At 46.9% G+C, this 13,004-nt stretch overlaps 1 protein-coding gene across 1 annotated transcript in view; it reads left to right on the forward strand.

The window, feature by feature from the left end:
- Positions 1 to 13,004, forward strand: part of LOC140391770 (interleukin-18 receptor 1-like) — a 102,151-nt gene that overhangs the window by 69,206 nt on the left and 19,941 nt on the right. The window contains exons 7-8 of the mRNA XM_072476631.1: positions 1,852 to 1,981; positions 10,666 to 10,811. Of these exons, the coding sequence (XP_072332732.1) occupies positions 1,852 to 1,981; positions 10,666 to 10,811 (276 nt within the window). The remainder of the gene's footprint in view (positions 1 to 1,851; positions 1,982 to 10,665; positions 10,812 to 13,004) is intronic.

Genomic DNA, 13,004 nt, shown 5'->3' on the forward strand with positions numbered 1-13,004 from the left:
CTGTTTATATTGTATTCTATTTATATCTTATTTTTTTACTGGTGTGGAGTATCAGAATGATTTATATTGAATACAAAACGAAGAAGTGAAATGCAGTGGACTTGAAAAGAACACATCACGAGTTCTTGATTTCAGCTTCAGAGTGTAGGATTCTTGGCATTAAAACATATAAATTGCAACCAGTTTCAAAATGGTTTATGAACAGGACATAGATAAATTAAACTTGGCTTGATTCAAACACTTTTGACAAGGATTTCTCATGTGTTACATAGACATTGCAATTTGCAAGGAGGAATGCACCATTGTCCCATCTCACCTAACAATCCAGTTTCTCACAAAATACTTTGACATACTCCTGAATCTAATAACAGTGATTTGTTGAGATGAATCTGTCCAGACCTTTGTGAATTTCATTATAGGTTTCTTAGTCCATCAAACTTCCTGGTAATCTGAACCTCATATTCATCCTTTTACTGATTTACCTTTCTTTTTAACTTTCTTTTCTTGCCATAGACTGTATCCAGGACAAATTCTTAGAGCAGTAGGTTTTAGTGCCAATCAAGGAGCAGGCTATTTTTACCAGGTATTGTGTAAGGAAACAGGATCAATTAATGACCTTAGAGCAAAAAGCCTCTCGTCAACAATGAACATAACATATTAGAATTTAACATTTTGAGGGTGAGAGCTGTCGGTCTAAACCTAAATAAAGGCAATTACAAAGGCATGAAGACTGAGCTGGCTAAAGTGAATGGGGAAAATAGGTTACAAGGTAGGACAGGTGGAGGAGCAGTGACCGACATTTCAGGAGATATTTCATAACTCTCAGCAAAGATATATTCCATGAAGAAAGACCCTTTGAGAAGGATGCAGAATCCATGGCTAAGGAAGTTAAGGGTAGTACCACATTGAAAGAAAAAAAACAAAATATTGTGAAGATTAGTGGTCAGTCAGAAGATTGGACAGATTTTAGAAATTTACAAAGAATGCCAGGAAAATTAATAAGGGGGGAGAAATTGGAGTATGAGAGAAAGCTATCTAGAAATATACAACCGCATAGTAAGGACCTCTACGTGCATTTAAAGAGTATCTAAAGTGACCGCTTGACGGTTAGAATGGGGAATTAATCATGGGAACCAAGGAAATGGTGGATGCGTTCAACAGGCATTTTGTGTCTGTCTTCATTCTCTAGAAGTCATATAAACATCCCACAAATAATAGAAGATCAAGAGGTAAAAAGAAGGGAGAAACTTCAAATAATCACAATCACTAGTCAATTTGATTTGCTAATTATTGTTCCATTGTCCAGTGGAGAATTTGCAAGCATTCTCAAATCTCTTTCAGGCTCTCTGCTAACTAGCTGGATACCATTCATTATGATCTTTATGCATGTTTTTCTTCCAGTGGTGCTTATCCGCACTGAACATAATTTGCCATAGTTCTGACCAGTTGCAAATATTGTCTAGTTCCTATTGCAATGCTTCCACAGCTTCAGCAGTCTCTGCTTCCCTTCCTCCCATCCAAATCTCCATTACATTTGTCTTATCAAATTACATTGAGATTATGTCAATATGAGATAGTAAGGGCTACAGCCTAACATTCAGTACAACTCCGCAAGCCAATATCGCTTCTCTATTGAAAAGTTTATTTACAGAGTTATTTTATAGTAGGTAATTAATGAATGAAATGTAAAATGCAGCAACCCAGATATAAGAAAACTATTGTGATTTCTTCAAATAACTAATTTGAGTACAAGGTTAACTAAACCTTAATAATTAATTAAATTTGTTCAATTGACATGAGTTATGCAATTGTGAGAAACATCTTCTGATATCTGATTATTCCAACGTTTAGGTGAAAGTAGAACAATTAATTGCACAGCAGTTGCCGGCAATGAAATGGCTGTGCAGCTAAATTGGTTTTTGGGTGATGAGGCCGTGACTAGGTGCAAGGAAGCACAGCCTGTGTGTAAAGGTTTTAGGAGGTAGGTGATAAATACTTACTGTACTTATTATTGCCTATATTACAGCATTCATTACTGGAAACTCCAAAATAATGCATTGGCTGTGAAACATGTTGAAATGTTCCGGAGATATAAGGCGGTATATATTTTCCTTACACACTTTGTGATATTAAGGAGCACATTTGCAATGAAACTGTTCTGTATGAAATAGAGGGTAACCAAGGGACCAATAAAGTGAGGACCTTATGGTGCTGCGGGAACAGTGATTTCTGGGTCCTCAGCGATTTACAATCTATTTTAAGAGACGAAGGGTAATATATCAAAGTTTGCTGATGATAAAGAAAGATGGGAATGTAAGCTGTGAGGAGGACACAAAGAGGCTGCAAAGAGGTAGAGGTTTGTTTCATAAATGGGCAACAAGGTGGGTGATAATATAAAATGTGGCGGTGGGTGATGTAAAATGTGGGCAAGTGTGAGATTATTCACTTTGATAGTTAGAATTGAAAAGTAGCAGATTACTTAGAAGTTGTGAAACTTTTACATACTGATATTCAGAGGGACTCGGATATACTTGTGCATGAAATACGGACCGTGGGCATGCAGGTACATCAAACAATTAAGGAGGCAAATGGCATGTTGCTCTTTTTGCAAAGCAATTGGCGAACCGGATTTAGGAAGTATTGCTATAATTAAATATGGTTTTGGTGCGATGACACCAGAAATACTCTGCACAGCTTTAGTCTCCTTACTTGAGGAAGGACATACTTTCCTTTGAGATGGTACATCAGAGATTCGGTAGATTGGTCCTGGGATGTCTGGGTTGTCCTTTGATAATAGGCTGACTAAAATGGTTTAATATTTCCTGGAATTTGAAGAATGAAAGGTGATTTCATTGAAACATTCAAAATCTGGAGGAAGGGCCTTGACAGGGTAGACACTGAGCAATTGTTTCCCTGTTTGTGAAATCTAGGACACTGTACACAGTCTCAGGATAAGGGGTTGATCATTTAGGACTGAGATGAGGAGAAATATATTCACTCAGAGGGTTGTGAATCCTTGGAATAGTCTGCACTAGAGGGCCATTGATGCTTCATTATTGAATTTACTGAAGGCTGAGATAGGCAATTGTTTGGTCCCCTAAGGAATCAAAAGGTATGGGGAATGGGCAGGAAAGTGAAGTTGGGACAAAAGATCAGTCATGATCGAAAAGAGAGAATTTAACCATCTCTTGACATTCAATGGCATTACCATCACTTAATCTCCAACGATCAATATCCAGGGGTTACCATTGACCATAAACCTAACTGAAGAATTCATATAAATACCGTGACTACCAAAGGAGCTCAGAGGCTGGGAATTCTGTGGGGTATAATTCACTTTCTGACTTCCCAAGGTCTGCCCATTAGAAGCAGTTCAGAGAAGGTTCACTCACCTGATACCTGGGATAGGTGGATTATTTCATGAGGAAAGAGAGGATGAGCATGTATCCATTGGAGCTCAAAAGTTTGAGAATTGATCTTATTAAAACATATGTGATCCTGAAGTAAATTGACAGGGTGGATGCTGAAAGCATGTTTCTCCTTGTGGGAGAAACTAGAACAAGGGGCGAGATTCTCCGACCCCCCGCCGGGACGGAGAATCGCTGGGGGCTGGCGTGAATCACGCCCCCGCCGGTTGCCGAATTCTCCGGCACCGGATATTCGGCGGGGGCGGGTATCGAGGCGCGGCAGTTACCCCCCCCCCCCCCCCCCCCGCGATTCTCCGGCCTGGATGGGCCGAAGTCCCACTGCTAAAATGCCTGTCCCACCAAAGTAGATTAAACCACCTACCTTACCGGCGGGACAAGGCGGCGCGGGCGGGCTCCGGGGTCCGCGGGCGGGGCGATCTGGCCCCGGGGGGTGCCCCCACGGTGGCCTGGCCCGCGATCGGGGCCCACCGATCCGCGGGCAGGCCTATGCCATGGGGGCACTCTTTTCCTTCCGCCTTCGCCACGGTCTCCACCATGGCGGAGGCGGAAGAGACTCCCTCCACTGCGCATGCGCGGGAATGCCGTCAGCGGCCGCTAACGCTCCCGCGCATGCGCCGCCCGGAGATGTCATTTCCGCGCCAGCTGGCGGGGCACCAAAGGCCTTTTCCGCCAGCTGGCGGGGCGGAAATTCGTCCGGCGCGGGCCTAGCCCCTTAAGGTTGGGGCTCGGCCCCCAAAGATGCGGAGCATTCCGCACCTTTGGGGCGGCGCGATACCCGCCTGATTTGCGCCATTTTGGGCGCCAGTCGGCGGACATCGCGCCGATACCGGAGAATTTTGCCCATGATGACAAAGTTTAAAAATAAAGGGTTCTCCAAATTAAGACTTAGATGAGGAGAATTTCTCTCTCTCAGAGGACCATGAGTCTTTGGGATTCTGTTCCCCAGAAAATGATGGAGGTAGAGCCATTGAATATTCTTAAGGTAAAAGTAGATATTTTCTTGAGTAACAAGGGAGTCAAAGGAAATTGGACATAGAAGAGATTGTGGAGGCCACAATCAGACTTTATTGAACGGTGGAGTGGGCTTGAAGGGACAAATGGCCTACTACTGCTCCTAATTCATACATTTGTATGTGTGTTGTCCACCATCTACAAGGAACAAGTCAGGAGTGTAATGCAATACTCTCCACTTGCCTGGATGAGTGCACATCCAACAACATCCAGGACAAAGCAACCAGCGTGATTGGCACCCCGTCTACCATCTTCAATATTCACTCCCTTCACCGGTGGTGCACAGTGGAACCAGCATGTAACATATACAAGGTGCACTGTTGCAACTCAACAAGGCTCCTTTGGCAGCATCTTCCAAATCCGTGGCCTTTGACACCAGAAGCACGAAGACAGAAAATGCATGGGAACACCAGCACCTGCAAGTTACTCTCCAAACCACACACTGTCCTGAATAAAAAGTATATCACCATTCCTTTAATGTCAAAATCCTAGAACTACTTTCCTAACTGCACAGTGGGTGTACCTACACCATACAGACCTAGAGTGCGATTCTCCGGAATGATTTCTCAGTGTGGAAGCGAGCGGGATCTACCATGAGCTTCCTGGTGCTCGGCCCGGTCAGGCTGGCAACACTATTCAATGTGAATTGGTCCATTTAACGAGGTCCCATGGGCTTCACGCCATAAATGAAGGCTCGCCAGCCAATTCACCGGGACCGTGCTCACCAGCTCCCCACAAGGTCGAGCAGCACTTGCACAGCCAACCTCACTCAGCTCGCAGCCATGGCGCCGAGACCGGCCCCACAATTCGGGAATGCAGAGCTGGGGATGCTGCTACATGCAGCTGAGGCCAGGAGGGATGTCCTCTTCCCTGAGGGTCCCGGAGGGGGAGCTACAGATCAACCAGTGCTGCCTGGGGCGAAGTGGCTGCAGCAGTAAGCTCGGGCAACATGATCAGGAGGACAGGCCTCCAGTGCTGCAAGAAGGTCAACGACCTACACCAGGCAGCATGGGTGAGTTGATTCTGGCTGGGATTTTCCCAGAAAACCGCAAAGTGTGGATGGGTGTAAAACAGCACTCAATCCACCAATTGGAATAGCAGGTTTTCACACCATATCGTGTACTTCAAATACCTGCAGCGACTTGTATGGCCGACGACTGGGGAGGGCTAAGACATAACCGGACAAGACAAGAAAAAAGTGGGAGGAGGACTTGGGGTTTAAAATAAGATGGAGACTCTGGAGCAAAGCACTGCACAGCGTCAACTCCATCTCCACTTGCACAAGGCTAAGCCTAATGCAGCTGAAAGTGGTGCACAAAGCCCACTTAACCAGAACCCGAATGAGCAGGTTCTTCCCGGAGATGGAGGACAAATGCTCACGGTGCCAAGGAGGCCCGGCCAACTACGCCCACATGTTCTGGACTTGTTGGGTTTCTGGACAGCTTTCCTTGAGGCATTGTCCAAGGTGGTGGGGATGAGGGTGGAGCCATGCCCGAGAGTGGCAGTCTTTGGGGTCTTAGAACAACCAAAACTCTTCATAGGAAGGATTCCCTTGTCTTTGCCTCTCTAATCGGCCACGGAGAATCCTGCTCAGCTGGCGATCAGCAGCACCACCGAAAGCTGCAACTGGTTGTCCAACCTATTGTAATTTCTCCAGATGGAGAAAAGTAAATACACCGTCCAGGGGTCAGAAGAAGGCTTCCACAAAACATGAGAGCTATTCACCCAGCTGTTCCAGTACTTGTTTGTAGCAACAAACTAATAAGCCAGAGGAAGGAAGAGGGGAGTCAAGGTAGAAAAACAAAATGGAGGGGGGGAGGGGAGAGAATAAAGAGGCATGGAGCCAACCATGCCCAGCAAATAACAAACTTTACGGCATCACACCCACCCAACAGAAACAGAACATAAGAGCTGATGAGGGAAGAGGGCACGCTTGATGACTAGAAGGGGAGGGAGGGGTCTAGAGGAAAAGGGGAAGATCGAAGCAGCAGAACCAACTAGAACTAAACGCCGATTGGAGAACATAAAACGAGAACATAGAACATAGAACATTACAGCGCAGTACAGGCCCTTCGGCCCTCGATGTTGGGCCAACCTGTGAAACCACTCTAAAGCCCATCTACACTATTCCCTTATCGTCCATATGTCTATCCAATGACCATTTGAATGCCCTTAGTGTTGGCGACTCCACTACTGTTGCAGGCCTGGCATTCCACGCCCTTACTACTCTCTGAGTAAAGAACCTACCTCTGACATCTGTCTTATATCTATCTCCCCTCAATTTAAAGCTATGTCCCCTCGTGCGAGACATCACCATCCAAGGAAAAAGGTTCTCACTGTCCACCCTATCCAATCCTCTGATCATCTTGTATGCCTCAATTAAGTCACCTCTTAACCTTCTTCTCTCTAACGAAAACAGCCTCATGTCCCTCAGCCTTTCCTCATAAGATCTTCCCTCCATACCAGGCAACATTCTGGTAAATCTCCTCTGCACCCTTTCCAATGATTCCACATCCTTCCTATAATGCGGCGACCAGAATTGCACGCAATACTCCAAATGCGGCCGCACCAGAGTGTTGTATAGCTGCAACATGACCTCATGGCTCCTAAACTCAATCCCTCTACCAATAAAAGCTAACACACCGTACGCCTTCTTAACAACCCTCTCAACCTGGGTGGCAACTTTCAGGGATCTATGTACATGGACACCGAGATCTCTCTGCTCATCCACACTGCCAAGAATCTTACCATTAGCCCAGTACTCTGTCTTCCTGTTATTCCTTCCAAAATGAATCACCTCACACTTTTCTGCATTAAACTCCATTTGCCACTTCTCAGCCCAGCGCTGCTGCTTATCTATGTCCCTCTATAACTTGTAACATCCTTCCGCACTGTCCACAACGCCACCGACTTTAGTGTCATCTGCAAATTTACTCACCCATCCTTCTACGCCCTCCTCCAGGTCATTTATAAAAATGACAAATAGCAGTGGCCCCAAAGCAGATCCTTGTGGTACACCACTAGTAACTGGACTCCAGTCTGAACACTTCCTATCAACCACCACCCTTTGTCTTCTTCCAGCTAGCCAATTTCTGATCCAAACTGCTAAATCACCCTGAATCCCATGCCTCCGTATTTTCTGCAGTAGCCTACCATGGGGAACCTTATGAAATGCTTTACTGAAATTCATATACACCACATCAACTGCTTTACCCTCATCCACCTGTTTGGTCACCTTCTCAAAGAACTCAGTAAGGTTTGTGAGGCACGATCTACCCTTCACAAAACCGTGTTGACTATCTCTAATCAAATTATTCCTTTCCAGATGATTATACACCCTATCTCTTATATACCTTTCCAAGACTTTGCCCACAACAGAAGTAAGGCTCACTGGTCTATAGTTACTGGGGTTGTCTCTACGCCCCTTCTCGAACAAGGGGACAACATTTGCTATCCTCCAGTCTTCTGGCACTATTCCTGGAGACAAAGATGACTTAAAGATCAAAGCCAAAGGCTCAGCAATCTCCTCCCTAGCTTCGCAGAGAATCCTAGGATAAATCCCATCCGGCCCAGGGGACTTATCTATTTTCACACTTTCCAGAATTTTTAACACCTCCTCCTTATGAACCTCAAGCCCTTCTAGTCTAGTAGCCTGAATCTCAGTATTCTCCTCGACAACATTGTCTTTTTCCTGTGTGAATACTGATGGAAAATATTCATTTAACACCTCTCCTATCTCCTCGGACTCCAAGCACAACTTCCCTCTACTGTCCTTGACTGGCCCTACTCTTACCCTCGTCATTCTTTTATTCCTGACATATCTGTCGAAAGCTTTAGGGTTATCCTTGATCCTACCTGCCAAAGACTTCTCATGTCCCCTCCTGGCTCCTCTTAGTCTCTCTTTAGGTCCTTCCTAGCTAACTTGTAACTCTCGAGCGCCCTAACTGAACCTTCATGTCTCATCTTTACATAAGCCTCCTTCTTCCTCTTGACAAGTGTTTCGACTGCCTTAGTAAACCACGGTTCCCTCACTCGACCACTTCCTCCCTGCCTGACAGGTACATATTTATCAAGGACACGCAGTAGCTGTTCCTTGAACAAGCTCCACATTTCCATTGTGCCCATCTCCATCCGATGCATCCTAAGTCTTGCCTCATCGCATCATAATTGCCTTTCCCCCAGATATAACTCTTGCCCTGCGGTATATACCTATCTCTTTCCATCACTAAAGTAAACGTAATCGAATTGTGGTCACTATCACCAAAGTGCTCACCTACCTCCAAATCTAACACCTGTCCTGGTTCATTACCCAGTACCAAATCCAATACTGCCTCGCCTCTCTTTGGCATATCTACATACTGTGTCAGGAAACCCTCCTGCACACATTGAACAAAAACGGACCCAACTAAAGTACTCAAACTATAGCGTTTCCAGTCAATATTTGGAAAGTTAAAGTCCCCCATAACAACTACCCTGTTGCTTTCGCTCCTATCCAGAATCATCTTTGCAATCCTTTCCTCTACATCTCTGGAGCTTTTCGGAGGCCTATAGATAACCCCTAACAGGGTGACCTCTCCTTTCCTGTTTCTAACCTCAGCCCATACTACCTCAGTAGACGAGTCCTCATCAAACGTCCTTTCTGCCACCTTAATACTGTCCTTGACTAACAATGCCACCCCTCCCCCTCTTTTACCACCTTCCCTGAGCTTACTGAAATATCTAAACCCCGGCACCTGCAACAACCATTCCTGTCCCTGCTCTATCCATGTCTCCGAAATGGCCACAACATCGAAGTCCCAGGTACCAACCCATGCGGCCACCTTATTCCGGATGCTCCTGGCATTGAAGAAGACACACTTTAAACCACCTTCCTGCCTGCCGGTACACTCCTGCAACTTTGAAACCTTACTCATGACCTCACTACTCTCAACCTCCTGTATACTGGAGCTACAATTCAGGTTCCCAAGCCCCTGCTGAACTAGTTTAAACCCTCCCGAAGAGCATTAGCAAATTTCCCCCCCAGGATATTGGTACCCCTCTGGTCCAGGTGTAGACCATCCTGTTTGTAGAGGTCCCACCGACCCCAGAATGAGCCCCAATTATCCAGAAATCGGAAACCCTCCCTCCTGCACCATCCCTGTAGAAGCTGCAACCATTGTAAATAACAGAAGACAAATGATGTAAATAACGGAAAACGACCGATGTATATATATTTTTTTGTTTTCAACGTATGCTCACGCTTACCTTTGATCTATATAATATGAAAAATCCTTAATAAAAACATTTATATAAAAAAAAGAACATCTTGACCACTGCCTTTTCTTTATGCTCTGATCTGGGGCGGGATTCTCCGACCTCCCGACGGGTCGGAGAATCGCCGGGGGCTGGCGTGAATCCTGCCCCCGCCGTGTCCTGAAGTCTACGCCACCAGAGATTCAGCCGGGTCGAGAATCACGCAGCGCCGGTCGTCGGGGGCGGGCCCACCCCCCGCCGATCCTCCGGCCCGTGATGGGCTGAAGTCCCGCTGGTGGAATGCCTGTCCCGCCAGCATGGATTAAACCACCTTTTGAACGGCGGGAGCAGGCAGCGTGGGCGGGCTCCAGGGTCCTGAGGGGGGCGTGGGGCGATCTGGCCCCTGGGGATGCCCCCACGGTGGCCTGGCCCACAATCGGGGCCCACCGATCCGCGAGCGGGCCTGTGCCGTGGGGACACTCTTTTTCTTCCGCCTTCACCATGGTCTTCACTATGGCAGAGGTGGAAGAGACCCCCTCCCCTGCACATGCGTGGGGTGACGTCAGGAGCCGCTGACGCTCCCGCGCCTGCGCTGACCAGCGTCGCCCGGCGAAGACCTTTCGGCCCTGGCTGGCGTGGCCCCAAAGGCCTTTCCCGCCAGCCGGTGGAGCGGAAACCGCTCCGGCGCGGGCCTAGCCCCTCAAGGTGAGGGCTTGGCCCCTAGAGGTGCGGAACCCCCCGCTCCGCCGGGTAGGGGAGAATCCCGCTCATGGTCACCTCAGGTAACCCTCAAAAATCCATCTTTGAACTCTTCCTCATAATTAAGGTGTGCCTTTTTTATTTCATCCTTGGATGATTTTCTGTGTTTAAGAAGCTGAGTAAAAAGAAGCTGTTGATTTAATTTTTATGTTCCTTTTATAATTCTGCAAAGGGAATGTGAAGACAACTTGTTTTTAGATTTTATTGTCAAAGTAAAATTAATTGTGCATTTCAGAGAGGAATTTATAAACAACAGACGATATATTATATATCCGCTGATGTTTACTCAAATTAAAGAAGAGCAGTTGAATCAATTATTTAACTGCGTTTTACAAACTCCCAGCCAGATGACTTCAGGATACATCATTCTCCAACAGAAAGGTATTGTCCTATATTTTTCTTTTTCTGCTAACATGTGTAGGAAAGGGTTGGGAAAGTTGGGAGCAGTCTCAGAGGGCAGAGCATCGGAGCCGTGAGTATATAAAGTAACCTATCTTGGGGATTCACGGTCTAGTCTCTGGAGAGCAGTCTCGGAGGGCAGAGCATCAGAACGGTGAGTATATAAAATAACTTGGCGATTTGCGGACTAGTCTCCAGGGAGCAGTCTTGGAGGGCGGAGAATCGGAGCGATGAGTATACAAAGTAACTTACCTCGGGGATTTGCGGCCTAATCTCCAGCGAGCAGTTTTGGATGGCAGAGAATTGGAGCGATCAGTATATGGGTGGCGCGGTAGCACAGTGGTTAGCACTGTTGCTTCACAGCTCCAGGGTCCCAGGTTCGATTCCGACTTGGGTCACTGTCTGTATGGAGTCTGCACATTCTCCGCGTGTCTGCATGGGTTTCCTCAGGGTGCTCCGGTTTCCTCCCACAAGTCCTGAAAGATGTGCTTGTTAGGTAATTTGGACATTCTGAATGCTAGCCATTGCTCCACCGTTCCGCACGTATATAAAGTAATTTAACTAGGGGATTCGCAGCCTAGATTCCAGGGTACAAAGTCTTACAACACCAGGTTAAAGTCCAACAGGTTTGTTTCGATGTCACTAGCTTTCGGAGCGCTGCTCCTTCCTCAGGTGAATGAAGAGGTATGTTCCAGAAACACATATATAGACAAATTCAAAGATGCCAGACAATGCTTGGAATGCGAGCATTTGCAGGTGATTAAATCTTTACAGATCCAGAGATGGGGTAACCTCAGGTTAAAGAGGTGTGAATTGTATCAAGCCAGGACAGTTGGTAGGATTTCGCAGGCCAGATGGTGGGGGATGAATCACTGAAACGACTACACGATGACATTAATAAGTTCCATCCAACCATCAGACTCACCATGGACTACTGTCCAAAATCAGTTGCATTCTTGGACACACTCGTCTCCATCAAGGACGGTCACCTCAGCACTTCGCTTTGCCGCAAACCCACGGATAACCTCACGATGCTCCACTTCTCCAGCTTCCACCCTAAACACATTAAAGAAGCCATCCCCTATGGGCAAGCTCTCCGTATACACAGGATCTGCTCAGACGAGGAGGAGCATAACAGGCATCTACAGACGTTGAAAGATGCCCTCGTACGAACGGGATATGGCACTCGACTCATCGATCGACAATTCCAACGCGCCACAGCGAAAAACTGCACCGACCTCCTCAGAAGACAAACATGGGACACAACCGACAGAATACCCTTCGTCGTCCAGTACTTCCCCGGAGCGGAGAAACTACGACACCTTCTTCACAGCCTTCAACACGTCATTGATGAAGATGAACATCTTGCCAAGGTCATCCCCACACCCCCACTACTTGCCTTCAAACAACCGCGCAACCTCAAACAAACCATTGTTTGCAGCAAACTACCCAGCCTTCAGAACAGTGACCACGACACCACACAACCCTGCCATGGCAATCTCTGCAAGACGTGCCAGATCATCGACATGGATACCACCATTACACGTGAGAACACCACCCACCAGGTACGCGGTACATACTCGTGCGACTCGGCCAACGTTGTCTACCTCATACGCTGCAGGAAAGGATGTCCCGAAGCGTGGTACATTGGCGAGACCATGCAGACGCTGCGACAACGAATGAACGGACATCGCGCGACAATCACCAGGCAGGAATGTTCCCTTCCAGTCGGGGAACACTTCAGCAGTCAAGGGCATTCAGCCTCTGATCTCCGGGTAAGCGTTCTCCAAGGCGGCCTTCAGGACGAGCGACAACACAGAATCGCCGAGCAGAAACTTATAGCCAGGTGCGGCCTCAACCGGGACCTGGGATTCATGTTGCATCACATTCATCCCCCACCATCTGGCCTGCGAAATCCTACAAACTGTCCTGGCTTGATACAATTCACACCTCTTTAACCTGAGGTTACCCCATCTCTGGATCTGTAAAGATTTAATCACCTGCAAATGCTCGCATTCCAAGCATTGTCTGGCATCTTTGAATTTGCCTATATATGTGTTTCTGGAACATACCTCTTCATTCACCTGAGGAAGGAGCAGCGCTCCGAAAGCTAGTGACATCGAAACAAACCTGTTGGACTTTAACCTGGTGTTGTAAGACTTCGTACTGTGCTCA

This window comes from Scyliorhinus torazame, chromosome 15, assembly GCF_047496885.1.
Source record: "Scyliorhinus torazame isolate Kashiwa2021f chromosome 15, sScyTor2.1, whole genome shotgun sequence".
Taxonomy (NCBI): domain Eukaryota; kingdom Metazoa; phylum Chordata; class Chondrichthyes; order Carcharhiniformes; family Scyliorhinidae; genus Scyliorhinus; species Scyliorhinus torazame.